At 44.9% G+C, this 26,660-nt stretch overlaps 10 protein-coding genes and 1 non-coding gene across 11 annotated transcripts; 5 read left to right on the top strand and 6 right to left on the bottom strand.

Moving 5' to 3' along the window:
- Positions 1 to 667: 667 nt before the first annotated feature.
- V1513DRAFT_195934 (uncharacterized protein) lies at positions 668 to 4,392 on the bottom strand. Its single transcript, XM_066894323.1, has 13 exons — positions 3,988 to 4,392; positions 3,800 to 3,929; positions 3,622 to 3,738; positions 3,435 to 3,564; positions 3,171 to 3,381; positions 2,487 to 3,113; positions 2,303 to 2,435; positions 2,137 to 2,250; positions 1,940 to 2,069; positions 1,647 to 1,887; positions 1,481 to 1,586; positions 1,325 to 1,428; positions 668 to 1,268 (listed from the first exon to the last, which is right to left on the bottom strand). The coding sequence occupies exons 1-13, from the start codon at positions 4,126 to 4,128 to the stop codon at positions 1,107 to 1,109; spliced, it is 2,346 nt and encodes a 781-aa protein (XP_066751784.1). The 5' UTR covers positions 4,129 to 4,392; the 3' UTR covers positions 668 to 1,106.
- On the top strand, positions 4,231 to 8,932 carry V1513DRAFT_486463 (uncharacterized protein). The gene is made up of 3 exons (XM_066900499.1): positions 4,231 to 6,732; positions 6,784 to 7,008; positions 7,056 to 8,932. Exons 1-3 carry the CDS (start codon positions 4,657 to 4,659, stop codon positions 8,619 to 8,621), a joined length of 3,867 nt encoding a protein of 1,288 aa, XP_066751783.1. The 5' UTR covers positions 4,231 to 4,656; the 3' UTR covers positions 8,622 to 8,932.
- On the bottom strand, positions 8,921 to 11,074 carry V1513DRAFT_450364 (mitochondrial 37S ribosomal mS29 domain-containing protein). Its single transcript, XM_066898810.1, has 2 exons — positions 9,893 to 11,074; positions 8,921 to 9,842 (listed from the first exon to the last, which is right to left on the bottom strand). The coding sequence occupies exons 1-2, from the start codon at positions 10,900 to 10,902 to the stop codon at positions 8,999 to 9,001; spliced, it is 1,854 nt and encodes a 617-aa protein (XP_066751782.1). The 5' UTR covers positions 10,903 to 11,074; the 3' UTR covers positions 8,921 to 8,998.
- Positions 11,075 to 11,183: 109 nt separating this feature from the next.
- On the top strand, positions 11,184 to 14,206 carry V1513DRAFT_403928 (MIF4G like-domain-containing protein). Its single transcript, XM_066895568.1, has 7 exons — positions 11,184 to 11,385; positions 11,449 to 11,546; positions 11,606 to 11,712; positions 11,776 to 12,049; positions 12,107 to 12,301; positions 12,353 to 13,921; positions 13,987 to 14,206. Exons 1-7 carry the CDS (start codon positions 11,328 to 11,330, stop codon positions 14,083 to 14,085), a joined length of 2,400 nt encoding a protein of 799 aa, XP_066751781.1. The 5' UTR covers positions 11,184 to 11,327; the 3' UTR covers positions 14,086 to 14,206.
- A 531-nt stretch (positions 14,207 to 14,737) lies between these two features.
- V1513DRAFT_450358 (uncharacterized protein) lies at positions 14,738 to 15,645 on the bottom strand. Its single transcript, XM_066898809.1, has one exon. It carries the CDS (start codon positions 15,229 to 15,231, stop codon positions 14,986 to 14,988), a length of 246 nt encoding a protein of 81 aa, XP_066751780.1. The 5' UTR covers positions 15,232 to 15,645; the 3' UTR covers positions 14,738 to 14,985.
- On the bottom strand, positions 15,408 to 16,259 carry V1513DRAFT_460081 (uncharacterized protein; the record flags this gene model as incomplete). Its single annotated transcript, XM_066899808.1, has 5 exons — positions 15,408 to 15,439; positions 15,483 to 15,582; positions 15,608 to 15,994; positions 16,050 to 16,074; positions 16,141 to 16,259. The coding sequence occupies 5 exons, from the start codon at positions 16,257 to 16,259 to the stop codon at positions 15,408 to 15,410; spliced, it is 663 nt and encodes a 220-aa protein (XP_066751779.1).
- A 1,083-nt stretch (positions 16,260 to 17,342) lies between these two features.
- On the top strand, positions 17,343 to 18,479 carry V1513DRAFT_383431 (mitochondrial carrier domain-containing protein; the record flags this gene model as incomplete). Its single annotated transcript, XM_066895142.1, has 5 exons — positions 17,343 to 17,460; positions 17,528 to 17,675; positions 17,729 to 18,095; positions 18,155 to 18,336; positions 18,392 to 18,479. The coding sequence occupies 5 exons, from the start codon at positions 17,343 to 17,345 to the stop codon at positions 18,477 to 18,479; spliced, it is 903 nt and encodes a 300-aa protein (XP_066751778.1).
- Positions 18,480 to 18,737: 258 nt separating this feature from the next.
- On the top strand, positions 18,738 to 20,861 carry V1513DRAFT_450347 (uncharacterized protein). Its single transcript, XM_066898808.1, has 3 exons — positions 18,738 to 19,981; positions 20,043 to 20,443; positions 20,511 to 20,861. Exons 1-3 carry the CDS (start codon positions 18,975 to 18,977, stop codon positions 20,705 to 20,707), a joined length of 1,605 nt encoding a protein of 534 aa, XP_066751777.1. The 5' UTR covers positions 18,738 to 18,974; the 3' UTR covers positions 20,708 to 20,861.
- A 24-nt stretch (positions 20,862 to 20,885) lies between these two features.
- V1513DRAFT_t79 lies at positions 20,886 to 20,998 on the bottom strand. The gene has a single exon. It is a non-coding gene; the product is annotated as a tRNA-Leu (tRNA).
- A 573-nt stretch (positions 20,999 to 21,571) lies between these two features.
- Positions 21,572 to 22,971, top strand: V1513DRAFT_418794 (ubiquinol-cytochrome C reductase hinge domain-containing protein). Its single transcript, XM_066895898.1, has 5 exons — positions 21,572 to 21,738; positions 22,153 to 22,306; positions 22,367 to 22,480; positions 22,534 to 22,549; positions 22,611 to 22,971. Exons 1-5 carry the CDS (start codon positions 21,673 to 21,675, stop codon positions 22,672 to 22,674), a joined length of 414 nt encoding a protein of 137 aa, XP_066751776.1. The 5' UTR covers positions 21,572 to 21,672; the 3' UTR covers positions 22,675 to 22,971.
- Positions 22,972 to 24,572: 1,601 nt separating this feature from the next.
- Positions 24,573 to 26,474, bottom strand: V1513DRAFT_472640 (major facilitator superfamily domain-containing protein; the record flags this gene model as incomplete). The annotated part of the gene is made up of 6 exons (XM_066900171.1): positions 26,116 to 26,474; positions 25,710 to 26,044; positions 25,540 to 25,654; positions 25,465 to 25,485; positions 25,263 to 25,409; positions 24,573 to 25,205 (listed from the first exon to the last, which is right to left on the bottom strand). Exons 1-6 carry the CDS (start codon positions 26,338 to 26,340, stop codon positions 24,573 to 24,575), a joined length of 1,476 nt encoding a protein of 491 aa, XP_066751775.1. The 5' UTR covers positions 26,341 to 26,474.
- Positions 26,475 to 26,660: the final 186 nt, after the last annotated feature.

Here is a 26,660-nt window from a genome sequence, read left to right as displayed (position 1 = left end):
AGTTGAGCGTTGTAAGCCCCCGTGATTCCCCAAACCCGAACTGCCTCGTGATAACCGCCAACAGCCGGTTGTGGGGACAACAATTAATCACATTGTTTTCCGTGAGCCCTTGCGACGGGTAAACGCGGTTATGGACTAAGGAAAGTTTGTCCCCCACAAGCGCTTTACAGCCATCAAACGCCGATAATGTTCCGCGACATTTTCGCGCCGGAGAATTTTCGGTCCTCATTGACGAAGACTCACCCACTTACATTTTGTTCCGAAAGTGATTTCTTATTATTTTCCAAAAATTAGTCACTTTTGGATCCATTTTGAGAACTGAAGATTCAAAGTATATTTCACGTGTTAAAAAATAAATCTGTTGAACTAAACGGCGATGTACGCCATATGACGCGTCTGCTGAGTCGCTGCAGTTTGTCTCGCACCCCCACGCTGTAATATTTTCGTTGGTGCCGGATCACCGGAGCTGCAGCACCTGTTTAGCTAATCACTAGAGGTTCTTCCAGCCGTTAGAACTTTTCGAGATGCCAGAAATCAATTTGCAGGCTGATTTTGATTATCCGCAGTGTTGGTGCTCAGAATACCAGACATCCTTTGCAACTTTAGCGAGAGAGCAATCATGACTCGGGCTTGAGCTTTCGAATGCGTACATTGATAAGGCTGTCTGCATTTGCTCGTGACAAGCAGTGTGTGTATTTAGAGCCTCTCCGACTGGTATCCGAACCTGCGCTATCCAAAACGAAGGTCGACAACAAGGGCAGAGAGATCGTAGCTAGATGAACAGTTTTCTCCGTGTCGGACACCGATGCCAGATGAAGCTAGTAATCTAATGCACTATGTGCGTCAAATAGCCTGGGAGCCTATATGCAAGATCTGAATGCACGGATATTGGAAATTTCTTAGTCCGATTCATGAACCGAGACATCAGGCTTGATGTTGGTGATTGTGAAGCCCGCGGATCGCGGACTGGGATGACCACAGATAGTCACCAAATATGATTTACACGGACAACATTTACGCCTCAAATCGAAGAGCCTATTCTACAACAATATAATAGCAAAACACCACTCATACTATGCAAGTTATTCTCGAATGCACCTGTACTTCTAAATCCCTTCAAAATGCGTATTCTCGTCTATCATAAGCGTCTCCAGCTCCTTTGCAAAGAAGTCGTCTTCTGTATTCTGATAGCCCAGCGCGACCGCCGCCTCTGAATACCTCCGCGTATTGTAAAATTGGATCAGGGCTCGTAGGGCAACTTCACGAGGCTATATTGAAGTTAGCACAACAATACGGCAATTCCACAAACAAGTAGACGACTCACGTAGGAATCCTCAATATCGGCGTCGATGTCTACACCTGCTAACCAACTATCTCTAAGCTCCTGCCTACAATACAAGTAAATCGCAGTGATAACTCTCATATTCACTACAGCGGTCAGTATAGTAAACGAAGCAGAACAACCAACAGGTTAACTTACTATGCCTCCATTTCCGACCACAATATGGCACCTGCCCTTTTATTATCTTCAGCGCATACAGCCTCGCTTCGAACTGCGATATCCGCAAAGTCTTCCGCAGTGAATTCTACACAATTCTCGTTAGCCTGCCTCCTGCACAAATCAATGTTCCTTGCAATTTCCTTACCGACGCCTTCAGCTGAACTATCATTAGATTCCGATGCGCCTTATTCTTGCATATCTTCTGCATAATTTTCAGTATATTAATCGAGATAAAGAAATTGCGGTGTGAAAAAACGGAGATCTCGTCTTGCTGCAATATTTCGTCCACCGTTTTCTCGCTTCCGGATTCCTCTAGTCTTGTTGTGGCTATTTCGCGGTCTGGAAGTTCTTCACCACTTGCCAGCGCGCGGCATACCGCGAATAATCTGTAGCGATCTTTGTTAGTACCTAATGGCAAAATGTGGAAAAGCTGCATACTTCAGTTTGGGAACTTCAGGGATTTGGAGTACGAACTGCTCGATTTCCTTCGTGTTGAAGAGCTGCAGAATCAACGGGAGCGCGTTGGAGTCATATAGCAGCTGAGCCAGGAATTCAGATTTCAATATATCTATAACAATCACAATTAGTAACATTGCAAAACATTGCAATAGCATACATTATTGCAATAAACGTACGTGAAGCCTTAAACCACTTGAGCAAGAGGTAAAGAAGTCCTGTTATAGCCTTAAGCGTGAGCTCCGTTTCCCGTGCGTTTTCAAGCTCGCTTTTGATAGTGACTTCAGGATATGCTACATTTCGTGTTAGCGGCGGTTAGGCGCAGCTACCACCTTAGAAACTTACAATGTATCTCACTCTCACCATTCAAGAACTGCTGGCGCCTGGCGAAAGCGCCTGCTGATTCCGGCGATACTGTAGACAACACCATTTTTAACAGCGTTACCACTACTGCCTGTAAATGCTCCAATGTGTCTTTCTATCCAATGTTAACATAACATGCACTAGCAAATATTGAGGGGTAGCTCACATAAACGCTCTCCACTCGCGCCAATCGCTTCGACGACGAGTTAGTCAGATCTACATTCTCCTCATTGTCCCCAAGTGGGTCACCGGCCCCGATCCATCCTCGTTCTTGCTTCATGAATTCTTCCCTCTCTGCCCATAATTGTACAATCCACAAACTTGTTCTCATCCTCTGAGCAAATATTTCTTCCGCTTCTCTGATACTCACAGGAATGTCGATGCCTTGAGGGTACAGGAATGGGAAACTCTGGTCAGTCTGGAAACTCGACTTCTTGCTTTTGGCTAATGGAGGTGGTGATGGAGGTGGTGACGGTGCTGGTGTTGCTATATGGACTGATGAACCCGGTAAAGGATCCAGCGTAAAGTCGGTCAAGCTGCTACTTGACGACGCCGCTGAGTTGCTCATATACGGGAGTTCTTTGGGTAAGACTTCAGCTGGAGGTTTATAGCCGGGATACCGGGATCTGATTCCTTGTCGGAAAGCTTGGTAATCAAGCGGAGTTGCGGTGATCGTGTCCTTCTTCGTCTCAGTGGGGAGCCCAACTTTTTCTCGAGCATATGCTTTCGCCTTTAGTAAGTCCTCGGAATTACCGAAGACGCGTAAAGTCAGTTTCCACGTCAATAAAAGGATCTAGAACAAGTCAGATGCGTCGAACATTTATTCATTAGACCACCACGTTATAATTACATTTCTCCAAGGCAGGTCATCTGGTATTTGTAAACGAAATCCCGAGACCTGTTTTAGAAAGTATGGAATGATGCTTGGGTTTAGAGACGCTAGTTCATCACCAAATACCTCGTCTTGTCTTGTTTGGACCATAAAGTAAAAAACTGTTAACGCCAAAAATAATGCCTTTTTGCAGCTTTGAAGATTCTTGAGTTCCTCCGGGGCAGTGGCGCTATCGTCAATTAGCACGTGAGCAGGGACGTTCAGTAAGATGTGTTCACTTACTAGAATTCTTCAAAAAGATGCTGTATGCACTTGTAAATGGCATCGACAGTGTGCAACTTCCACAATAGATTTGTGTTTTGGCGTATCAAATCGAGTAGATCTTCATCTGATACCGATTCGGCAAATGAGCCTAACAATTAAATTAGTCTCATCTAAATTGTATGCTGTCCTTAATGCGGGATAGGACCTGTAGCTACGTAGAAAAGCCGTAATAGAGCAAGTTCTCGCTCGACATTGGCTTCAATAAAAGATATCTGTGAAATGATATATTGTTGCCGTTTAGCTTCTGACATCCGTCGAAACGCTATAAAGCTGTCAGCCGTTACTGAACTTCGCAATTTTGCACAGAGTTGAAGACTGCGTACATCCACCAGATGATTTAATGAACTCGTCCCGACTTTCGACAAGCAACGGATTGTCGGCGTATCCGAACCACTCTTCGAGCTCAGCTTGTTCGGTATCTGTATCGGCATACACGTACTTGAATTCGGGTGCCTATGATTCTTCAGTAACCTTCGATATACCATCTTACAAGCTCCATGCAATTGCATACTCTGAATTTCTGCGGCCTTGCAGCCATCCGCTTTACTTGAGCAGTATTCAATGGATCGATGTCGTGATCCGCGTCGCCAGTACCATCTTGTGGCGAAATGATTGTGAACTTCATATCTGGAGTTTGACGGATAGACGCCATAGCTGACAAGTAATATTTAAGTCATTCGCTAATTATTATTAGGAAAATTCGTGGACAAATTGCTGAGTGATTGCGATGATGGCATCGATTGTGGCATTGGGTGTTTCGAGGACTACGTTTGTGAGTTAAGCAAGTGCTAGATATGCGAGGCGTTTGTCCATCACACTTTATATCCGCAGTCCTACTATGCAGCTACGAATCGCTGATACGACTCGCTTTGAGTTCTTATTTATGCGATTCTAAGTTTGATTTAAGCTGGGTATACGATTATTGGAGAGTATTGCGCTTAAGAATTCACGCGCTTGTGTGGTGTACCAAGCTGAGCGCGTCATAGCACAACACTATAATACTGCGCGACCGCTCTCTTAACCTTAGTTACAAACAGATGCCAGGCAGAAATACTTATAATGATCTAATATGACCCACCGCTGTTTCCGTCTTGTGCTACTGTCGTGTTCTGAATTCTGTTGACAAGAGTGCATTTCAGAACATTACATTCCACCCTCAAACAAATACTCATGCATAGGAATGATGAGGCGCTATTTAGACTCAGCGCTGCCGGTGACCCAAGGGAATAGGACGCGTCGCGGTACGATTGCTGCCCTGACCGAGCCTCAGGCACCGTCGCCGTCCGACACTGGCAGCTATCTCGCACGCAGCAACTCAACAAATACTAACCACAGGCTAAGGCTAGAACGCTTCTCTCCTTCCAGCAGCAGCCTCTGCGTGGCTATGGCGAGTTCTCTTTCTTCGGCGCAAATCCGACTTCGGCCGCCGCCTCCGCCTGGCCCCGCGCATTCCACTGAGACTGATGTTGGCCTTGAGCATCTACGGTTGCCGCCCATCGAGCCTCTGCCGCCGCTCACCATTCCGACTCCATTCCTGCCTTCATCCGAGACTGCGCCCCCAGCAATTCCTCCCCGAGCCCGGCAACCGCTGTCTGTCGTCAGTATTCCCGACGACGCTACGGACAGGAAAATGCTGTTTTCTCCTCGGAAGCATTCCTCTGGATCACTTCCACGCTTAAGACCACCGTCCGTCTACGACCCTCTCTCCACCGGAATCTCAATTGGACAGAGTGACAATTCCATACGAATTTCCGCAATCACGCCCCAGCGACGACGAAAGTCTTCGGCTGCGTCCGCGTCACACTCTCTCGAATCAAGTTCCTCTCCGCCATCATCACCGTTGCCCTCTCCGTCGTCAGTTGCCGAGGCACCACTGACAAGTAGCAGTCCGATCTCGGATTCGAGCTCTACAGCGTCCGGATCATCAACTGGTTACTATTTTTACACCGGAAATGGGTCCAAGAAACACCATCATCGTCGCAATCTGGCGATTTTGAAAAATTCAATTTCAGAGAACTACACGCCGTTGGAGGTACTTCCCCCTCGAGCTAGTGTGAGGCGATCTTACTTTAATATATCAATGGATTCGATACAGAGTATTCAGCGACCCCTTGAGAATGTCAGTGGCGAGGAAGTACGGGGAAGTAATGGTCACTTTCAACGGCGGGCCACGACCGACGATTCGGATACAGCCAAGCCGCCTGCAGAGCAAGAGAGGGAAGCACAGTCAAATATGCAACCAAAGCAACAAGTTCGACATGTGAAATCAAGTAGTATCAGGCTTCAATCTTCTCTTCGACATGACCTGGAGAATGGCATGACCAATGTTCCAATCTTTCCTGCCAATGCGGCGCCTTCCACGATGGCATCGACTAGAACGTTTTCCAGACTAGGACTGGCTCTAAGTCGAATGTCGCGCTCAAGCCCGGACCTTCGGTCACAGTATCTTAATAATACAGTATTCCACTCGGAAGAAGACATCGTTCCACTTCCCCTCATGCCAATGAGGCCTGCAACTTCAGGTAGTGCAGCGAGTACGTCGTCTAGCAGTACGAGTAGTGTCGCCAAGCCTCATACGTTGAAGTCATATAAGTCGCTCCCTCGCTTGAAAAATTTCGCCAAAAAGGTAGGCGTGGTTGCCGGTAACGCCGCCAGTGGTCCCGGAAAAATGACCAGGTCGGTGTCACCACTACATCATTTTGGGATGGGCCCAGGATTGCCGTCACGGGACAGCACAATTGCGTTGGTTCCACCATTACCAGAGAAGTTCCTTCAACAGTCGGAATGCGATGTTGACGGTGTATCAGCTGGCAGTGCAGATCATGACACCTCCGTGTCGAGTTATACTTGCCCTGGTGTACATACCACTGAGAACCCTGTCACGCCGACTTCAACAATGGAATCAGTTCCATCACCGCTTTCAAATGACGCTGTTGTGATGGGGGATAGTGCGGAGCAATCGCGCGCCAGTTCGCCGAACGCAACGATCACGCCAAACGATTCACAGGTATTCTATACGCCTCGTTCAACGTTGTTGCATTCGCCGCAGTCTGCTAGTGAACTATCGCCTGTTGCAGTGCAAGCGGCAAAGAGGACAATTAGTGGTGGGAGTGATCTTAGCCCCACGACGGCAACTTCGACGCCGAATGCGATGACCGATCCCGAGCTGAAAAGGCAGTGGAAAAGAATTCGTCTTATTCGGGAACTCATCGACACCGAAATTGCATATTTGTCGGATCTAAGGGTCATTGAAAAGGTGCTTATGCTCTTATCCCATAAAAGACGTTGGAGACTAACATCTGTACAGTACTACCGAGCCCCTGCGCTTCGCCAGCCATTCATAACTAAAGGTGACGTTGTGGAGATTTTTGCAAACCTTACTGGAGTATTAGAATTCACGCACCAATTTTGCATCAGCTTAAGAAGCGCAGGCGCTTCCGCAATGCTACATGAGAACCAGGATGAGGAACTTGATGGTGGTGGGATACTTGATGAGCAAGAGTCCTTTGTTGGTGATACATTTCTTCAGGCCGTATGTCCGAATACTGTTTCCATGCTGTTGTGGTTCTGACTATATAGATCCCTCAATTGGAGAAGGTGTATAAGGTCTATTGTCACTCTCATGAAGCATCTATACAGAGACTTCATCAACTTACGGCAAATAATTCAACCCAAATGTCACGATGGTTGGACGCCTGCCATCAAGCGAGTTTATCCAGAACGAAAGCATGGAACCTCGAGTCCCTGCTCATCAAGCCTGTACAGCGGCTAATGAAATATCCACTACTTCTTAAATTACTTGCGGAATGCACGCCAATCAGCCATCCGGACAAGAATTCACTTGGCAAGGCCGCGATTGATATACAGGGCGTTGCTGATCGGACGAATGAAGAACAACGTCGCAAGGACTTCGAGGCGGCGCCGGGTCCTGCCGACACTACAGAGCTTCGGAAAGGTGTCACGAAGGGCCTAGTTCGTTCAACTGAGAGACTGAGACAGACAGTAGGAATCTCTGAGCGCCATGAAGTAATTGATCGTTCATATGATATCTTGGTTGATAGATATCGTCGTCGGCATATGGAACTTCGTATAGTGGTAGAGTCATTCAATTCGACCTTTCAGGTCTCTACGTCTACAATAGAGAAACTGTGTACCTTGGCTTGCTCGTTCGACGAGTGGGCGAAGTTGCCAGTTGCAAAAATCTCTGCATCATCTTCTGGCTCTCTCAAAGTGCCTTATCCGGATATTGAATCACAATGGCGATCCTTTCGGCGTGCGATAATGGATATACACGATCATGACCTGAGTCTTTTCAGATCGGCGTTCGTCAGCCATGTCATCAGCCCACTGGAGCACGTGCTTGATCTCTTTGACCGTCCGCTAAAGGCGATGGCGAAACGGGATCGAAAAGTCCCGGATTATCGACGTTATCTTGGCCTTCGCGAGCGTGGCGTAACACCAGATAAAACTGTCGTTGCACTTGCAGAGTCTTATTTGGCGTTGAATGGCGCTCTCGTCAAGGAGATCCCAAAGTTTTTGAATTTTGTGGATGAAATGGTGAAGGCTGTTTTGACGAACTGGGTACATATTCAAGCACGGTGGTATTTCAACTACGCTAAACGAATCCGCCAATATTGTACAAAAAATTTCGTAGATGTGCCTAATCAGAAAAGCATATCTACTGAAGACCTAGAAACGTCATTCCTATTGCAATTTACGTCCTTAGATGGGGTCTTGAATTCCCTCGGCATATGTAATGGGGATCTGCGTCACTTCTTAGAAGGTCTTGATATTGATGGGAATATGTCACTCGTGAAGTCAACTCCTACACTAGGATCCGCATCTTCTCCGAGTCTCATACCCGGCGCATTCGGCTCAAATAGCGGAAACACCACTCCGAAGCTCAAGTCCAGCGAGTTGGCGAATTCTACGTCGCAGAGTCGGGTACGAAGCGTGTCATCGGCGTCGAATGCGAGTCATTCACGTCTCACACCAAGCTCGACGCAATTGTTACATCATCTGGCCTCTGATTCGACAATGCGATCTGACAATACTAGTAAGAAGAGAAGTGCCTTGACATCACCTTCCACAGCGTCATTAATCTCAGCAACTCATAAATCACGTCATGGTCGCAACCAGCATTAATCATAAGGTGTTCGTTGGGGTTGTCATATATATTTATTGTTTTAATAGTCTGCGGTGACCTAGAATGGCATAGGTTGGTTTTCCGCTTAGGGCAGTTTGGTAATATGAATTTGTTGCTGTATATTTCCTTGCATTTGTTAGATTTCTATGTATTTGGGTATAGGTCTATATATTTCCTCGCATTGGTAGTGTGGTGTTACTTGATGTCAATTATTACGGATAATTTTTATTTTTTCAAACTGTCATGGCTTCCTGTTTCAGCTTGGCTTGCCCTAAAGCCGTAATTCAGATAGAAACTACGCGTTACTAAGTTTTGTGCTATATTACAAAGTCTATATAACAAATGGTCCCTGCTAAGCTACGTATGCTACATGGATTTATACCAATGAAAACAAACAGCTCTGAGTAAGAGCCCCCGGCACACCATTGCCAGATGCGACGTACTTCATATCCACGAATCTCTTCCAATGCTCAATTTCACGCTCATCGATAACATCATGTGCCAGTTGCCGGGCTTTCTCCTCGCGTGTCTTTTCTAAGACAACTTCTTCTTGCGACATGGTTCGCTCCTTGTCAATCTGAGTTCCCCGCTGCGCGTTGGGATCGAGCGGGTTCATTGCTGCCACAGCTGCTAAGACTCCAGGTGAGTACAATTTCGTCTTAAACTTGATATCTACCGCAGACTCATCTAAAGATCCCGCCTGGCCGAAATATTTTTGCCATTGCTCGATATCGGCCTCCACACGTTTCCTTAAGACACCAACACTATTCAGGACCCTCCTTTGCTGCACGAGTGGCGAACTACCGTAAACAAAATCCGACTGATCTTTCTTGAAATCCGCAATAGCACCAGCCTTTGCGTAATAATCCACCATCCGCTCCGTCTCTAGCTTGCTGAAAGGACCCACAGTGAGATGTTCGGCATCCGCGAAAATCTTGGCGAGTTTTTCGTCGTATCTGCTATTGTTGATCTTTATGCGCGGCCACGATTTTTGAACACCGAGCGCATCTTGCATGGTCATGTTGCTGCTTGTTTGAGACGAGACGGCAGCAATTACTGCGCCCTTGGGAAAATTCTTGGTGCAGCTGAGAAGGTCCAGGATGAGATTGGGACCGTAAAATGTGTCATATGCCAAACCTTTGAAGTTTGCGTCGCGATAGGCCGTTATCTTGTGCTGCGCAAATATGCTCACGTTGTCAACGGAAACGAGGACCGGGATACTGTGCTATATTAGAGATGGCCTTTCCAAAAGCTACCAAACACGACCTACGACTTTGCACCTCTGTCGAGCATAAGTTGCTCCATGAAGGCCTTGAATGCTGGAACCGCAGATCTGTAGTGCTGGCCAGTAAAGTTGAGCAGCTTCGACAACGTGTCTTCTTCTGTCAATGTCACTGTTTCCGTCCTACTGATCTGGAATGAATACTTCCTTGACAACTTCACTTTAGACAATAATTCGAGAGAATTGGCTTGTCTCAACTTATTTGCTAGTCGGAAGAAGTACATAGGGTGATCATAAATATTCTCGGCCTCGTTGAACGTATAATCCAGCCAGCCGTCAACTAGGTCCTCCGCGTCGGATATATGTATCACGAAGTACTTCTTAGTTAACGCTAAAGCAACTATCTGCTGCAAAACAACAGTCTTGCCCATTCCCTTCTCACCAGTGATTAGGCGCGTTTCATGACCACCATTCTCCAGAACCGCATCTAAAAGCTTCGCCAATTGAGCGGTCTCTTGTCTGAAGATAGTGGCCTTCTCGCTGAATATGTTGAAGTACTGTTTTGGGCAGATTGCACTCAATTGCTTTAGACTTATGACAGTCTTAGCAGAATAGTATGTCAGTTTGCCAATATCTTCACTCAAGTCTGCAGTTTTTCCAAAAACCACCGTTCGATATCTCAATTCATTTGGAGTCACACGTGCAGGCTCCCTGACTGCTCGGGACTTTTTAGTTCTGTTCTCCTCTCTCTGGACATTTTTTGGCTTTCTTTCACCTGCGAAGACCTCAAGAGTAGCCTCAAAATCATATATAGACGAGCTACCACTCTTCACAGGAGCAAAGAGATTCACTTTGCTCTTTTTTGCGCGATTTGCGAACGGCGAAATCGAAGCTCTTCGCTCTCCCGCAACCTGCATTGCAGGCGCGAGCTGCGAGGTATGTAAATCTCGCTGAGGATTCCAATGTAATAACGGCACCCCGTAACGACCACATTTCGCGGAAACTGCACCTGATCGCAATCGCGTAAAAGTTACAGATTGCTGAAGTAGTCGAGACATCTGCTGCGTTCGGATTGTGGTGAAATCACACGTTCAATGCTACTTATCAATTGAGAAGTCTCCGAATACGGCATAAATTGAGTTGTAAGAAAAAATAATCAACTGACGCTCTGATAGACGGGATTTTCCTTCGTAGTCTGCTTTATAAAAATTTGGCCCGTTAATGTTCTACTACTCTACGGATTGTTACCCGGATTGACCGTCAGCTGTGTCGAGCGTCGATGTCGACGAAACCGTAAGAAGATTCCTTGCCCTGACATTTTCATCACGACTAATTTTAAGAGCGAGTTCTACTAAACCCTTCAAATTTGGAAAATTCATTTTATTTCAGCGGCCATCAAAACCGAACAATCTATCATATCTTTCGATACGTAAGCTGTTACCAATTACTTACTTAAATACGAGTTATTCGATAGCGTTTAAAAATGTCCACTACTGAGCCATCTGCATCGGCTGCTAATCAAGGGATCAAGCGGCGGAGAGGTAAGTGTGGGCATGATTGCAAATGCAACCATTGAACACAATACTAAATCATCATAATTTTAGATGGAGATGACTTACCTGATTATAAGCGGCAGAGGCCGAATTTTGTCCAACCTGCGTTTCCTCGGTTGCGAAAGCTCTTTACATGTTTGGGTGAACCAGTATGTGAACCCGATGAACTTAGCCAGTCATAGTTTACTAATGATCTATTTCCCGCCAGTCGCGATTTCCTTTGCCAGAGTCGATATTACACTGCGCGAAATCATTTACCAGTGCAGAACTTGACGAAGATGTCGCTCTGAGCATGTTCTCATTGTTTGTTAACATGTAAGTATCACGAATGGCCTGCAATTGACTTTGATTGCTGGCTAACTAAAGTCCGAATTACAGCTCGATTGAACAACCGTTGAAGGTTTTTTCTTTGGCTGCGTCTTTACAGTGCGTCAACAATACTGAAAGCACTCATGGAGCGGCATTAGTGAAATATATACTTGAAAGAACGCAGAGTTACATTAACGCGGGCGATTGGAATAATGTGAAATTGGTTTTAAGGTTCTTGATTATGCTGAAGCCTATTATCTCAAATTTTGAAGCCATTGTTGGCTTTATCGAGAGGCTGTTAGATAGGGCAATTGTGCTGAAGAGCATGTGCACAGGCCGAAGCGTAAGAACTGGGCTTGCAGTCAAACAGTAAGAATGACACTGACTAACTGATCTATAGCCATTAGCCGAAGAACTCTACAAAATTGTACTTTTGTCGCTTCCTTACTTGGTCATCAGCGATTCATCTGATGAAACGAAGGAGAAGGCTACAGAATTATTTGAGAAATCCAAAGATTATGAACACTCGGCCATAAAGGCTGAAGAACTTCTAAATCCGTTCGTTGATGGCGAGGCGCCATATAGATTTTCTGACGTATGTGACTTTTACTTTCTATGAATTCTTTGGTCTAATTAATGCCCGCAGTCTTTGGAATTGCTGCAGATACAACTCAGCAACTTGGTTGAAGCAAACTGGGAATTGCAGTTGCTATACGACTATTCGACTATCGCACCTGCGAGTGATTTTGAGAAACATTCTATTGAAGAACTCCAACTCCCAGAGAACCTGTCAGCATGGAATTCGTCAAAGTCCCCTGAAGTCTTCCTGAAATTTTATACGAACGAGCAAGTTGAGACAACGCCGCCTGTTGATCGTATAGAGTCTACTATCTTCCGCGATCTCTTGACAGACACACTTATTAATTTAAATTTTAACAGGCAAGAAGTTGCGCGCCAACTGATTTGGTTTGACAACTTTCTTAGGCCAGGTCTCTTTGCACTCCGGGAGACGTCTCTCGAGAAATTGAGTCAAGCAAAACCCGGTAGTTCGACGTGGAAACCTGAAGACATTGCAGTTGAGGCAGTTCTTGCTGGATTGTTTCGACTCCCTGAATCGCTTCTAAAACCTGTGTACTTCCATTCGGTCTTGATCGAAGCATGTATTCTCGCGCCCCATGCTATTGCTCCTGTGTTTGGACGCGCGATTCGGTTCTTATACTGTCACTTGGAGCATCTGGATGTCCAAGTGATTTATCTCTACGCAGACTGGTTTTCTCATCATTTAAGCAATTTTGGATTTACTTGGAAATGGAGAGAATGGACGGAAGATCTCAATTTGAACGAATTGAACCCAAAAAGAGTATTTATTAGAGAACTGATTTACAAAGAATTGAGGTTAAGTTTTCCTCAGCGGATTATTGAGACATTGCCAGACGAATTTTCAGACCTTGTGCGTGAGGGTGACGATGTTCCACCTTTCAAGTTTGCACTACCTGATGAACCGTATTCGGAACAAAGCAGACTAGTTCTTCAAAATATCCGCGATAGGAAGGGCCCAGATGAGTTTACAGAAGTGTTTGATGAAATAAAGAAAAAGAGCGAAGAACTTAATGACAAAGCGGATGCGCACAATATGGTTTGTGAGATTTTCGTCATGGCTATTGTCCATTTGGGTGCCAGATCCCTGTCTCATGTCGAGAGCTGGATTGAGAGGACTTTACCTGTGCTTATGGTGGTCTGCCCAGAGAATGGCGGAGAAAGTCATCGACGAGTAGTAAATATCATCTTCGAATATTGGAAGGATAAAACGGGAACTGCAGTGCAAGTCGTTAAAAAGATGATGAATCATAAGATTATCACGCCGTTAAGCGTTGTGGAATGGATATTACTTGATTCGGAAGTTGACTCCTTTAGCGAAGGGTATTCCTGGGAGTTACTTGGTTTTGCGATTGATAAGGCAAAACTACTGATCAAGGAAGCCGAAGCAGTTCCGAGAACCGTTGAAGATGTGGATGGTGATACAAAGCTTCTCGCCGACGAAAAATTGAAAGAAATTGACGACAATGTCGAAACTCTCAAGACCACGTTGAATCACATTTTCGTGACTATTGTGAAGGAGTTGGCCAGGCCAGTACAAGGAGATGCTAAGAACGAGGAAACTGTGCGGTGGCAGCGATGGTGGAAGGAGGGATTTCTAAGAGCTGTTTTGCGAAATGTAAGTCTATCAAATTTCGGTGCCACTGCGGTATATAGAATCGTTGCTAATTGCATTTAACGTAGTATCACGGTGATTACAAGGATTTGCAAGAACCTTTGAAGAATCTGGGCCTAACTGATATGTTCATTTTGAACATTATAGAACACACCGTAGAGTTATAAGCATAGTATTCTGATGTACCATTGAACAATCATCAATACTAGTTGTCGTTGTATGATCCATGACTTGTAAAATAGAATATTTTGTGATGCGGTTCAGAAATAAAATGTGCCTTCTTTGACGTTTTGGGTTCAATATTTTCAAATTACAAAATGCACAACGACACCATAGTAGATGGCAACGCAACAGACTGCGACTTTGCAATCCTACTAATTATATCTACTACTAAATGCTTCCCTAGTGTTCTTCCGACGAGGCCACATAGATCACAACTTACGTATGCTTGGTTTGGCATGGCCGTTCGTGTGCGCATGTTGTGTCTTTTGGGCGACGGACTCGACGATCACGCGCGAGGCACTAACGTAATTTATCGAAATGACGGACTATGTCCCGCGAAAGCGAAAGATAGTGTGGTAGATGAACCACTGAATCCGAAATACTGACCCACTCGTTGCTTATTGTTCGTGAGGAATGTGTTTACAGATTATGCCATACTGTGCCTTGCTAAGACCAAACTATGCACTAACAATTCCATACTCTGATCTGCTATGTTGGTGATATTTTGCTAGTTGCTACCTTTTGCTCTGTCATTTGAACTCATAGGATGATGTACGGCTCTTTACATTTATCAGTAAATCACATTTATCAGTAAATCATGCGGTTGAAATACAGTCTATCATTGTTGGCCATGCATAAATAGAGCCAGTCGGCCGAACTGAGTTAACGTGTTCTGGAAACTAACCGATCGCCTAAGAGAGCCGATCGCAAAAATTCAAGCAAAAATTCAAGCAAATATTCAACATCACCTTTATTCTTGCTTGTAGCAAACCATAGAAACGTTATATAACATTATAATAAATAAGAAAGTGTAATCTCCTGGAACCTTGGCTGGACACACCGCTCTACAAACCACTTCCGAATTCGGGAAGTGTAATCTCCTGGAACCTTGGCTGGACACACCGCTCTACAAACCACTTCCGAATTCGTGACTCAACTAGTTGGGATATCTTAGGAAGGTTTTGTAGTCGCGACCTCGATCCAAGTAACGACTTAATGGAGAATTCCAATCTATAGTCGGGTGCGAATGAGAACGTGAGCGATGTTTTCCGATCTGAGTTTGAAGAAGGGGGAATTGTTTTGAGGGACATGGTCAGCTACGAAAACTATGTTAGAACGAGGCAAACTAACGTGTAGGACTGATGGTGTCTAACCTGTCCCGAGAATCTGACAATCGACACCGATAGAGAGACCGGTAATATAGCCAAAAGTGGAGTAGGGTAGTTGAGCAGTAAGCGAGTATCGATTCCGAGCGTTATACTGTCCGCTAGGTCGATTTCGATTCGAGCTTCCTGCATTCTGATAGTTAATTGTGATAGTCTATGTATTTGAAAGCACGTACTTACAAGTCGGCCTGGGTCATCCTCGCAAGGATATACTTTGCAGTTGCTGAAGATTGGAAATTCCTCTCCAATATCCAGCTCTGTGACATGGACAGTATCCTAGACAATACCTCACTCAGTATACCTTTTCAGTAGCAGTAAGGAATCTGAAGTATGCAAATACCAAAAAGCTGGGCAGCGAATCCCCGTTCAAGATTTTGTCGAGGCTGTGCAATATATTGTTGTTTGATCTGGCGTCCTCACGAAACTGCGAGATAGTCTGCGCTACTAATACATTCAACCAATCTAGCGATTCAGGAGGATGCGTCTCTACGTTGTAGTACGTCCTCGCAAGAATAGATCGAGCTGGCATAGGAGGGGAAGACCTCAGAATTGACGATTGCTTCTTTCGTAGTCGCCTGTCCTTGCCATGATCCACCAGGTGCGCTGATTCTGAGAGGTTTCCGCCATTCGAAAATATAAAAAACCGAATAAATGTGAACAAAATTATGACTACGCTTAGTTGGCCCATCTAGATGCGGTCGTTAGATTGTGGGCATCCTAAGTGTCGTACGTGGAGTAATTACCAACAAGCCATGTGTAAACGTAAAACTGCAGGAAATTATTTATTAGCTCTCAGTTGCCCAAGATCAATGTCTATATGAAATTACTAAATACCCTGCGTTTGGCTTAGGTGAGGTCTCCGCCGCAAGTTGCGGTAAAGCAGTTGCTGTATGACTGACCGATATGGTCTCCGTGACCGTAACCACCGAATACGCACCCGTAGCTACCGACATCGCTGCAAAGTCTACTGGCGAAAGATTATCTTCGTTTATATGCCCATGTTTCGATATTTCGCTTCTTAACCGATTTGATCAATATTGATAAATTCAAACCTCAATTTGTTTTGGGACGATGGATTCAGTTTGGGCAACTCATTTCCGGGTAACACCTGCACGTTTTTACGAATTTCTTAAGCGTGCGGATTGAAGTTTATATACTGTTGCTGTGCTGCTGTTTTCCTTCACCAACCTTTCTTGCAGATCAATTCAAAATGGTTTTCACATTGTCCGAGGAAACTAAGGTTGTTATGTTATGCTCACTTGCGCAAACTACACTAACAGGTAGATGTAGGAGCGACTGGTTCGCATCCAAGAAGCGTCCCAAGTGATATTTCGATATGGATTTATCCCATTCATTATTTACTTGGGTATGTCGCTAACACACAATTTTATAATGGTTTTAATACTTTTTTGCGTATAGGTTGGTCCCAGACATTTCCTCGACCGAGTCTCATCAGGTAAGTTCTCCGTTGCCTTGCTGAACAAGGTTTTGATCTAATACACAATCTTCAGCTTGCTCTCGCCGCTGCCGCTGATGGTGAATAATTAAAACTGTGAAGGGAAACTAAAGAAATGGATTATCATGTAAAGACAACGAGTAAGGTGTACCAGGTGTACAGAGGCTACAACACTCATATCATAAGAGCGTGTGTTAAACTTGTTCAATCATGTATATACGTGCGGGTTTATGTACAATATAGTTAATACGAACGGGGAAATAATAACGAAAATTTGAAACGGACCGGATTCTATAGTAGACGCCTCTGATATGTTGTTAACATTGCGTTGTTGAGTAGATTTTCTTCAATCGATTGAGAGTGTTTCGTACGGAGGCGTCAAAAATTTGTAACTTCTGATCATGCCAGATTTGCTTTTTACGTCGACAATACCACGCAGATCCTGATCAACGCTCCAGCCTTGTTAAGGCTTCAAAACGTCTAAATTATGGTTTACTTCCTCTAGAAATTACACAGAGCAAGAGCGTCGTTAAACTATCGGACTTAGATAGATCTAAAGACATCATAGAACGACGTTGAGATGTCCTCTGCTCACCCCCCTCGAAATCTTTCTGTCGAGGCAGCCGCGGGATTTACAGCTGGTTGTGCCACGACATTAATAGTACATCCATTGGATCTGATTAAGGTCCGTTTACAGAGTATGGATATGAGTTACCTCAGTTATTTATGCTTTACGGTTTTGCTGATTGGGTCTGATACTTCTAGTTGACAACAAGAATCGCACACACCTTGGTGGTATACTGCATATTCTTCGCGACTTAAGACAGTCCCAAGCACCATTCAAAGAAGCTTATCGAGGGCTGATACCCAACCTTATTGGAAATACGGTTAGCTGGGGTTCATATTTTTTCTGGTGAGACTTGTGGTGATGTCGGATTTGTCAATGAATGTTAACCTTGCGGACAGGTATGAGTTAATCAAGGCTCAAATAGCTCTCATTCCGGGCCATGACGACCTTTCATTTGCAGATTATATGTTGAGTGCCGGAACGTCAGGCTGCATGACTGCGCTACTAACGAATCCAATCTGGGTTCTCAAGACCAGGATGCTCTCTACAAACTCGACATTCGCAGGGGCATACAAGGGAACATTCGATGGTCTACACAAGATCTGGCAATATGAGGGACTGCGAGGATTTTATCGCGGTTTCTTGCCTAGTCTTCTAGGAGTCGGGCATGGCGCTATTCAGCTTATGTTTTATGAAGAATTGAAAGACTGGTATGTGAGTGGCACAGTGACGGAAACAGGGCAGAACAGCAACATGAATCAACTTGTAAGTCCGCTGTGGTGTGGCTAGAACGGGATAGTGCATAGTGTGCTAATTTGGGTCAGTCTACACCGCAGTACATTACGTTCTCTGCATTGTCAAAACTTGGGGCGAGCTTGATTATGTATCCCTACCAAGTTATAAGGTCGCGATTGCAGCGGTACGACGCGGACAACGTATATTTATCGATGACGCACGTAATAAAGAAAACATTCAAGGAAGAAGGCATTTTGGGATTTTATAAGGGGTAATTTGAACTTTCAATGACCATGCTCTTGTTGCATATCTGATTATATGTATAGGTTGCTGCCTAATCTGTTCAGAGTCGTCCCGGCCACTTGTGTTACTTTTGTGGTATACGAGAATACCAGAAGTTACATGAATAGCTAAACTTGGTGGTCAATTTTGGTAGGGTGAATCTCATCTACTTTTCATTTATCGTAGCATTCCGAGGCTGGATGGCAGGGAGAGTTTATGATTATGATACAGCTTCAAAATGAATTGGCATCAAAATATTTGGCATGACAGGGCGTTAAGGAAAGGTTGCTTGTTTGTTTGTAAAAAGTCCTATGTTTTACCGCGCTTAGAAAGTGAGAGTTTTTGAAGTGAGTTGAAGTAATATAAACTGCCATAATTGTATAGAGGATTGTACAGCAAATCTGTGGAGCTGGTTGACATCATACATCATCAAGCGACAGCGTACAAGCCCAAACCCAAAGCTCCTGGCATCTTATGTTTGATGCGGGAAGGTAGACAAAGCAACGACAATCAATCGGTATAGCCGCCACTTCGCGTGAAGTTTGATACAATTGTACGGCGCCATGAGCTGCCTTTTTTAGGAAGTGACGCGTATCGCTCATGCAGCATCCCGCAGTTGGTCCTTGAATGGAGTTAGATATAACGACAAAGGCGAGTCTGTCTACAAAAAGCACCGACACTTCGTCATCTCCGCCGGCGACACCCACCTTATTTTCTCACATTGGAAAAATATATCTACTTCCGGTGCATCTGTCATTAGACAAATACGAATTTTGGGCTAATAATCTCGGGGCCCATGGTGCCGAGATTACTCAGGAATTGCCTGAAGCGCAGATCGTCTTGGCCAATCTGAGCAGCCCGCAGCGTACAGAAATGGAACTTCGACGGCGCGGCGCGCTTCAATTCACAGGAACGTCAGTACTGCAACTTAAATGGGCGCAAAAGAGCCTCAATGCAGGTGTTCTACAAGACCGAAGGGACTTCGTCTTGTATTCGAATGCAGCGAAAACGTCACAGCCCAGCGATGAGGAGACAATGAAAAGGATAAGAGGAATTTCTACGACAAATGGAAATGTTGTAGACTCTGGATCAGATAGCTCATCTAAGTTGTCTACACCACGGAAACGGACAAGAAGGGCTCCAGAAGTGGTCAGGGATCTTGACCCGATCTTTCTCAAACGAAATTCGTGTGAGCGGCCGCACCCTCTGATCTGCCAGAATGAGGAGCTGTCGTCAATATTAAAAAAGATTCGGCACGTTAGGGAACTTCTGAGTAATGAAATAAGTGTGCGAGCGTATTCTTCGGCTATTGCTTCTATCAGATCGTACCCTTATAAAATAGGAAATGCGAACGAGATTTCCAGGCTCCCCGGATGTGGAGGGAAGATAGTTAAGCTAGTCGATGAATATTTAAAGACAGGGGCAATTGAGTCGGAAACGAGAAAACTTTACGAACCCGAGATGCAGGCTATTGAGAGGCTTTATAATATTTGGGGTGTTGGAGGTAAAACCGCAGTTGATTGGTATAACAAAAATGGATGGAAAACGGTACAGGACGTAAGGGAACATGGTTGGAATGAACTCAGCAAGGCACAAAAGGCCGGTGTGATGCACTACGATGAATTCTCCGTGGAGTAAGTTTGACTCTTCCATGGTGGTAGTTCAATATTAGTTGGCTGACTGAAATCCCATTAGACTGACACATAGTCAAGTTCGATTTATCGCTGATCAGATCCAGCAGCATGCTCAAGCAATCTTCCCAGGCGCGCAATCCGTCGTCTGCGGATCTTACAGAAGAGGGGCTCAAACTCATAGCGACGTAGATATTGTTCTATCCGTTCCAAGTGACGAGCCAGGCGTGCACTTAGTACTCCTCGAGTCATTAGTGAAGTCTTTAAAGCAAGCGAATTTAGTTAGTGAGGTTCTTTCAATAAGTAGTCTTAATTCGAGTCGTCAGGGAACAGGTAGTCTGCTGGATCTTGCTCTTGTGGTTTGGTCTACTATTCCAACGTCCGAGCATACTCTGAACCATTACAGAGTTGATATCATATGCGTTGACTGGGCTATTGTGGGCTGCGCAGTTGTCGGCTGGACAGGTATGTTTAGCGTATTCATTACAAGTTTTAATATATATTCAATCAAATTTAACCACTTTGCCTGTAGGAGGCACTACGTTCGAGAGAGATATCAGGATTCGCGCTAAAGAGATAGGACTGAAGTGTTCTAGTTCTGGAATTTTCGACAGAAAAACGGGCCAGCTTGTCGACACTTCAGCCAGTACAATAGAATCCGCGGAGAAACGTGTGTTTGAAGTACTTCGTTTACCATATATTTCTCCAGAATTGCGGAACACAGGTTGAGAAATTAAATAACTTGTTTAGAATTTGGAACTTGGCATTGAGAACGTACAACTTGGAATCGCGGATGGCATGTATCGTCTGGGTAGTGGGTATACTAGTGTCGATGGTTATCTGTCGCTTGAACGCAAGCAAAATAAGGATAAAAAGATAGAGTAAAAAATAGTGCAAAAAAATAATTTGACAACTGTGAGATTCGAACTCACGCCCCTTGCGAGATTCGAAACCACGATTCATCGTGAAAGAGATAGAACTCTTGAGTCGAACGCCTTAGACCAACTCGGCCAAGTTGCCTATAACGAGCGGTTTTGCAAAAACACCGTGTCAGTCGCAGCTGTGGGTTAGGGTTAATGAATGACCGCTTCCTCCTTACATTTCCATTTCTTGCCGCTTTGTTTTCGTTTCGTTTGTTTTTTATACCCGACATTTATTACTGATAACTAGAAATAATCGGGCCTGCCATCCGAAAATTTTGGGCATCGAATATTATCCTTAGTTTGGTTGTTTCTAGAAAAATTAGGCTTTGCAGTTTACACTTGAAGTGAATGCTAAATTGCAGATCAAAGCAATAAGTCCCGAAGTACCTGTCTTTTGAATTGAATAACTATCCCTCATTGATTCGATTTGTGAGCCGAGGGGTTTGTACATCCACTGCCATTCCGTATATTGATAAGCCAATCAGCATCAAGCAGTTCGGAGCAGCCAATCGCTGTGGGGGGCCAAAACCAATTCTGTCGTTCCGCGCATAAGTAGTTGAGCCAAACTGGCCTTAAACGTCAAAACCAAATTGAATCTGAGCCTTAAAGCTCGCGCTGCTTACCCTTGGCAGTGCTTAACACCATTTTGATTAGTTAGGTGAAGCAGGGTTGCAATCACTACTTCGAAAGCGTGGCGTTTCGTGAAATAACTCCACACCGTCACTATCTATTTTGTCGTAAATATATTTACTCGCACATTTATACAGCGCAATGAGGAACTTCATTACTGAATTCTTCGAGGCTATTGTTCCCGCCGTCAAGGCCGAGGAGCCCGAGGTAAGATTTGTTTTTGCATCGTTGGATAACCGGACGCTCGGAACGGATCGGACGCGCGCGCAATCAGATTCCCACTAGTGAAATTCACTCTCTAATTTAAGTCTGTGATATATCAAGGCTATGGTTGCTGCTTTTATATAATTTATAGCCGTTGTGTGAATGCCAACAGCCCCTCAGTCCAACCCTTTGGATGATTCTCAAAGCAAGCTACTCCTGCAACATTTGGCACAGCCTTTAAAGTCAAACATGGTGGAATAAAATTTTTTATGTGTGTTCGTATTGCTATACCGATGCATTAGCACGATGACGCCGGATCAATTGACTCGGGGGGATGGCATAATTTTGATTTAACGCGCGCGTCCTTTTCGTGGAGAGTTGATTCAGCCATATATCAGCAATTGACACGAGTAATAGGAAGATGATGAATCTGAGAATGAACCTGCTGCCGACGAGGAAGCGGTTGAGGATACGGAATCCGAAAACGAAGTTGAAGAGGAGGAGGAAGAAGAGAATGAAGAAGAGGAAGAGGAAGAAGAACCCGAAGATATAATGCCAAAGATCCAGACCAGTATGTATTACAATCACGATTCTTATAGTCATATTATTTCCGTCTGACTTACTCTCTTAGGGTGCGCGAATTCGTCGTTATGTCATGAGTACAAGCATCACTTCGATGAGTGCGTCGAGCGTGTCACTAAGGCTTCGGAAGAGCCGGGTTATCAGGACCTAGATTACAAAGAAGGTACGAGCTGAATATGCGTTGCAGGATGGTTGAATGCTAATTTGAATAACTAGACTGCGTTGAGGAATTGTACGTTTTTTTGTGTTCATGGTAATTCTACTGGCATCGGAAGCATACTGACATTTTCTAGCTTCCACTTGTCGCACTGCGTCAACGAGTGCACTGCGCCTACCCTTTTCCGAGCGTTAAAGTAAACAGATCCAAATAAAATCGCGGCAACTGTTGGGAGCTCCCGATATATGAGAAAATGGAGGTGTTATTAGAGAAGGGGATTCAGGTTGGACGATCGACTTAGTTAAAATGCCGCCATTATTTCATGCATGTATTTATCAAGGGTTAAGATTCAACAAGATTTATCCTTAATGGTATCATCCCTTTTAGGCTACAGATTTGTTTAGGTCGCATGAAGCATATTGCTGATAGCCATAAATATACAATAATTGCATAGTTTATCTGCAACTGATTTGGAACCTGTAATGAAAGTTGACTGTCTACGGACTTGATTGGATAACAGTTAAAGATGTAATTGTCGATCGATCGATCGAGTGCACCTAGCAATTGTGCAGTCTTCAGGAGGACGCCTTAGATGGGTATGCAAGATCTTCAGCAATGCTAGTCCGGCTATCCGGGCTTAGAAGTCGTATACTCTCATATCATGAATGTGAACCGATATGATGGAAGTCCGAGAGACGTCAAACCCAACTAATTTTGCTCATTTGGCGCTTACCCGCTGCGTTGTGATCGGCTGGTGGATTGACACTGGAATGTCACCAATATTAGATCTCACTTCGACGGCTCTCAACAGCGGCAACTTGGCAACATAGAGCAATAATATCAAGCTCTTGCTGACATACTACTGACAAAATATACCTTTGGAGCATATTATTATACAGCAATAGCTTGTCATTGCGTAAATTTCTACCTACGTGTGAATGTATGCCAATATAAATATTACGCACGTCTGGAGGGCTTACTCTTTTCAGCCGATCATCTGATCCTCGCCTAGCAAAAACTCACAAAACTCGCAAAACCCACGATACTGCGGAGCATTTGGGAGCCTTTTGGCCCCAAAGAAGGAGTATAAAATCCACGCGGGACTTGCACAGTAGAGAAGCGTTGCTGCTACGGACGTTCAGCGGGTAGGCACCAGCACGAGATACTGCCACTTGACATCATAAGCAAGGAACATCCATTTGGACAAGGGCATAGGGAAGTCCTCTGGGCAAAAAACGTAGATCGAGATTGAGTGATTTGTTCGGTAGAGATTGCCGTTCCGTGTTGCGATCTAAATAAGAAACGCGAAATATTACGAGGAGAGAGCGGCTTAAGTTGTGAGCCCGACTAGAGGCCATTCATTTTCAACCCCTGTCCGCCTCAAAGCACCAGCCACCGTTCAAGATAGTTGAATAACGCTCGTTGTTCCGCGCGCACGCGTTCGCGGCGGTTGGTTACAATTGACGGTCTAGGCTTTTAGAACGAGTTATCTGTGCTCCATATATGATTAAAAGTATGGGGCAAAAATATCCGCGATTAAGCCGCACAATTCCGGTGTGGGAAGAGCCTAACGCCAAGGGAAGTACATGAAAATGAAAGCGCCATCGTGCCCGCTATTTGACAACTATTCCAATTCGCGACATCATCTTGCTTTCATAGGTCAATGCCGCTACGTCGTCGCACGGCTAACATTCGTCCTCCAAATGGCTGCGTCTATAACTTCCGTCGGTTGATCGTCCTTCAGATGGACAGCGCCACTATCAAACTCTTCTGGCCGAGAGCAATAATTTTGAATTGGCGATCGCTGTTGCAACCTCACTAGCGGCGCACGGAGTAAGCAATCTTTGGCGACGAGTGTAGACAACTGGTAGACGCACAGCGATGATTGGACTGGTTTGGGTTTCGGATTGGTTTAGTAAGAGGTGGGCGGGTTGATGAGGAACAGGATGCGACTAAACGTCATTGCCTGCTCCAGCGTACAAAATTGTGGAGCTCCAAAAGCATATCCACAAATGACCGACAAACACTGAAACAACAAACCTCATACGATATGACATAGACACCAAGAATATATAAAATCTCGTTTGTAAACGCCATATTATATCTCGAGCAGACGCTCGTCGTGATTGTTGGGTCGAGGTCGTCCCATCTCAGCGTCTAATTCGACACGCCTGTTTCTAGTCTGCTCTCTATTTCCGAGAATGAAAGGTAGCGGAATAACTGCCGCCGCAACCACAGCTTGGAAGATGAGTGCTCGAGTCATATTGCCCGGTGGGTCACCTTCGTTGGGGGGTGCCTTCAATGCATCCATAATAATGATAAATATCCCCCCCAAAAAATTACCGCCGACCCATAATATAGACGACGTTAGTTCGGGAGAAATCGGGAATACCTGCTCTTGGACCCACTCTAATGCTACAGGTAGCAAAGAGAAAGACGCGGCGCCCAATACCCCGGAGACAATATACGGACCGGCAAGCTGCTGTGATTTGGTTTGTGTAAAAATCAAGCAAATATAGCAAACAGATATTACCGGAATCTGAATCCGGATGGCTAGTAAGAAACTGTGCGTTCTGTCCAGGATCGGTGATACAATGGCAGAGAAGACGAGACCAGCAAGGATCATTACGGCGCCGTCAATACCAGCATCGTCCGATGTATAGCCGTATGGCTCCATTATTTGATTAATTAAGCTGGAGAAAGAATTGAAGAAACCAACGAGAACGGAAAACTATAAAACTAAAATCAGCCGCTGATATATGATATCGAGCAGTGGAAGGATCCTTACAAGAATGAAAACAATCACGAAACGCCTGTTGTATAAAAGCAACTTCACACTTTTATTGAATGCAAACTTTGGAGTCGCTGATGATGGACAAGGGGGTAGGGGAGGCCTGCCAGGAACGAACAGTGTCGGGAGACTAACGACAGTCCCCTGTTGAATTAAATTAGCATCCTTCGAATCTGACCTAGCCAATATTAAAACATACGATTATCGCAATATATAATATCTGTACTTTTAGTTAGAACCAGTAGCACATACACATGTAGAATGATAGACATACCATGTCAGGGAATTCATCAGGTTTCGTGACCAGTATGGGACTCACAAGTTGGCCAATGGCACCACCAAGTGGGTTGGATAAACTGGCCAGAGCATTTGCTGAAATTCGTGAATTTCTACAATACATTTAAAAAGACGAAGACATTATAAGAACGAAAAAATCAGACATACGATGTGAACCACATGTCACTAAAGTATGAGGGAGCATTCAGGGCAAAAGGCTGACCAAAACCAATAATGATCTGACCGAGCATAAGGACTCCAAAAGAACCTTTCCCATCGTTGCATTTGGCACCCACAACGCGGATCCAGTTACCAACGATCAGCAGAATAGCTGATATCAGCATTGACGTCTTGACACCTCGGCGGTTTAGCACGAATGCGCATGGCACGCTGGCCAGTCCATACCCAAACAGGATGACAGTCGCCAACCAATTGACAGGAGATTCAGAGGAGAGGTGATAAAAGGCAGCAACGGAATTTGAAATCGGAGCAAAAGTGAGCCACTAGATCTTGCCGGAAAGCAAGCAGGCGTTAGTAATTCATTCTTCGCCAAATCGTGCGTTGGGCCACTTACACACCACGATGCCATCAAGTTTAGAAGCATAAGCGCACATAGGCCGTACCACCGTCTTTTGTATGACCGGTACAGTGGTAGTTCCTCGGCCATGTTACCGTCTGCAAAAGCTTCGAGAGCGCCCGAGGCCGAGGATGGTATTTCGCGAGCACTGTGGTCAGCTACAGAGGCTTTCTTGGACAAATCCCATGACAGGAAGGTCTTTAGCCTTGCTTGCGATGTCATGGTGGTAATCGCAGACGAATTGCTAAAGAACTCGAGCAGTTCAAGCGGGATAGCCTTGGTGGTATAGTGGGGTTCAACAAAGCGTTAAAAAAGCGCGTATCAACAAGCCCAAAGGACTTTATCTTATAGCTGAACCTAAGCTTTGTTTATTTACTAACAGATAAACTCTGTGGAACGCGCTTTACAGCTTCTGCGGACCGCTCTATATTAGGCAGATATATGGGTAAATATCAAAAATGGCCACCAAACTTTTCATAATGTCAGAAATAGCCATTGCAGCCGTACCCGCCGTACCCATAAAATAATTTTTACACTAAACC

This window comes from Lipomyces chichibuensis (genome assembly GCF_038497645.1).
Source record: "Lipomyces chichibuensis strain CBS 12929 unplaced genomic scaffold V1513scaffold_35, whole genome shotgun sequence".
NCBI classification, from domain to species: Eukaryota; Fungi; Ascomycota; class Lipomycetes; order Lipomycetales; family Lipomycetaceae; genus Lipomyces; species Lipomyces chichibuensis.
Note: the sequence above shows the minus strand (reverse complement) of the source record. Positions and strands in the feature narration are given on the sequence as shown.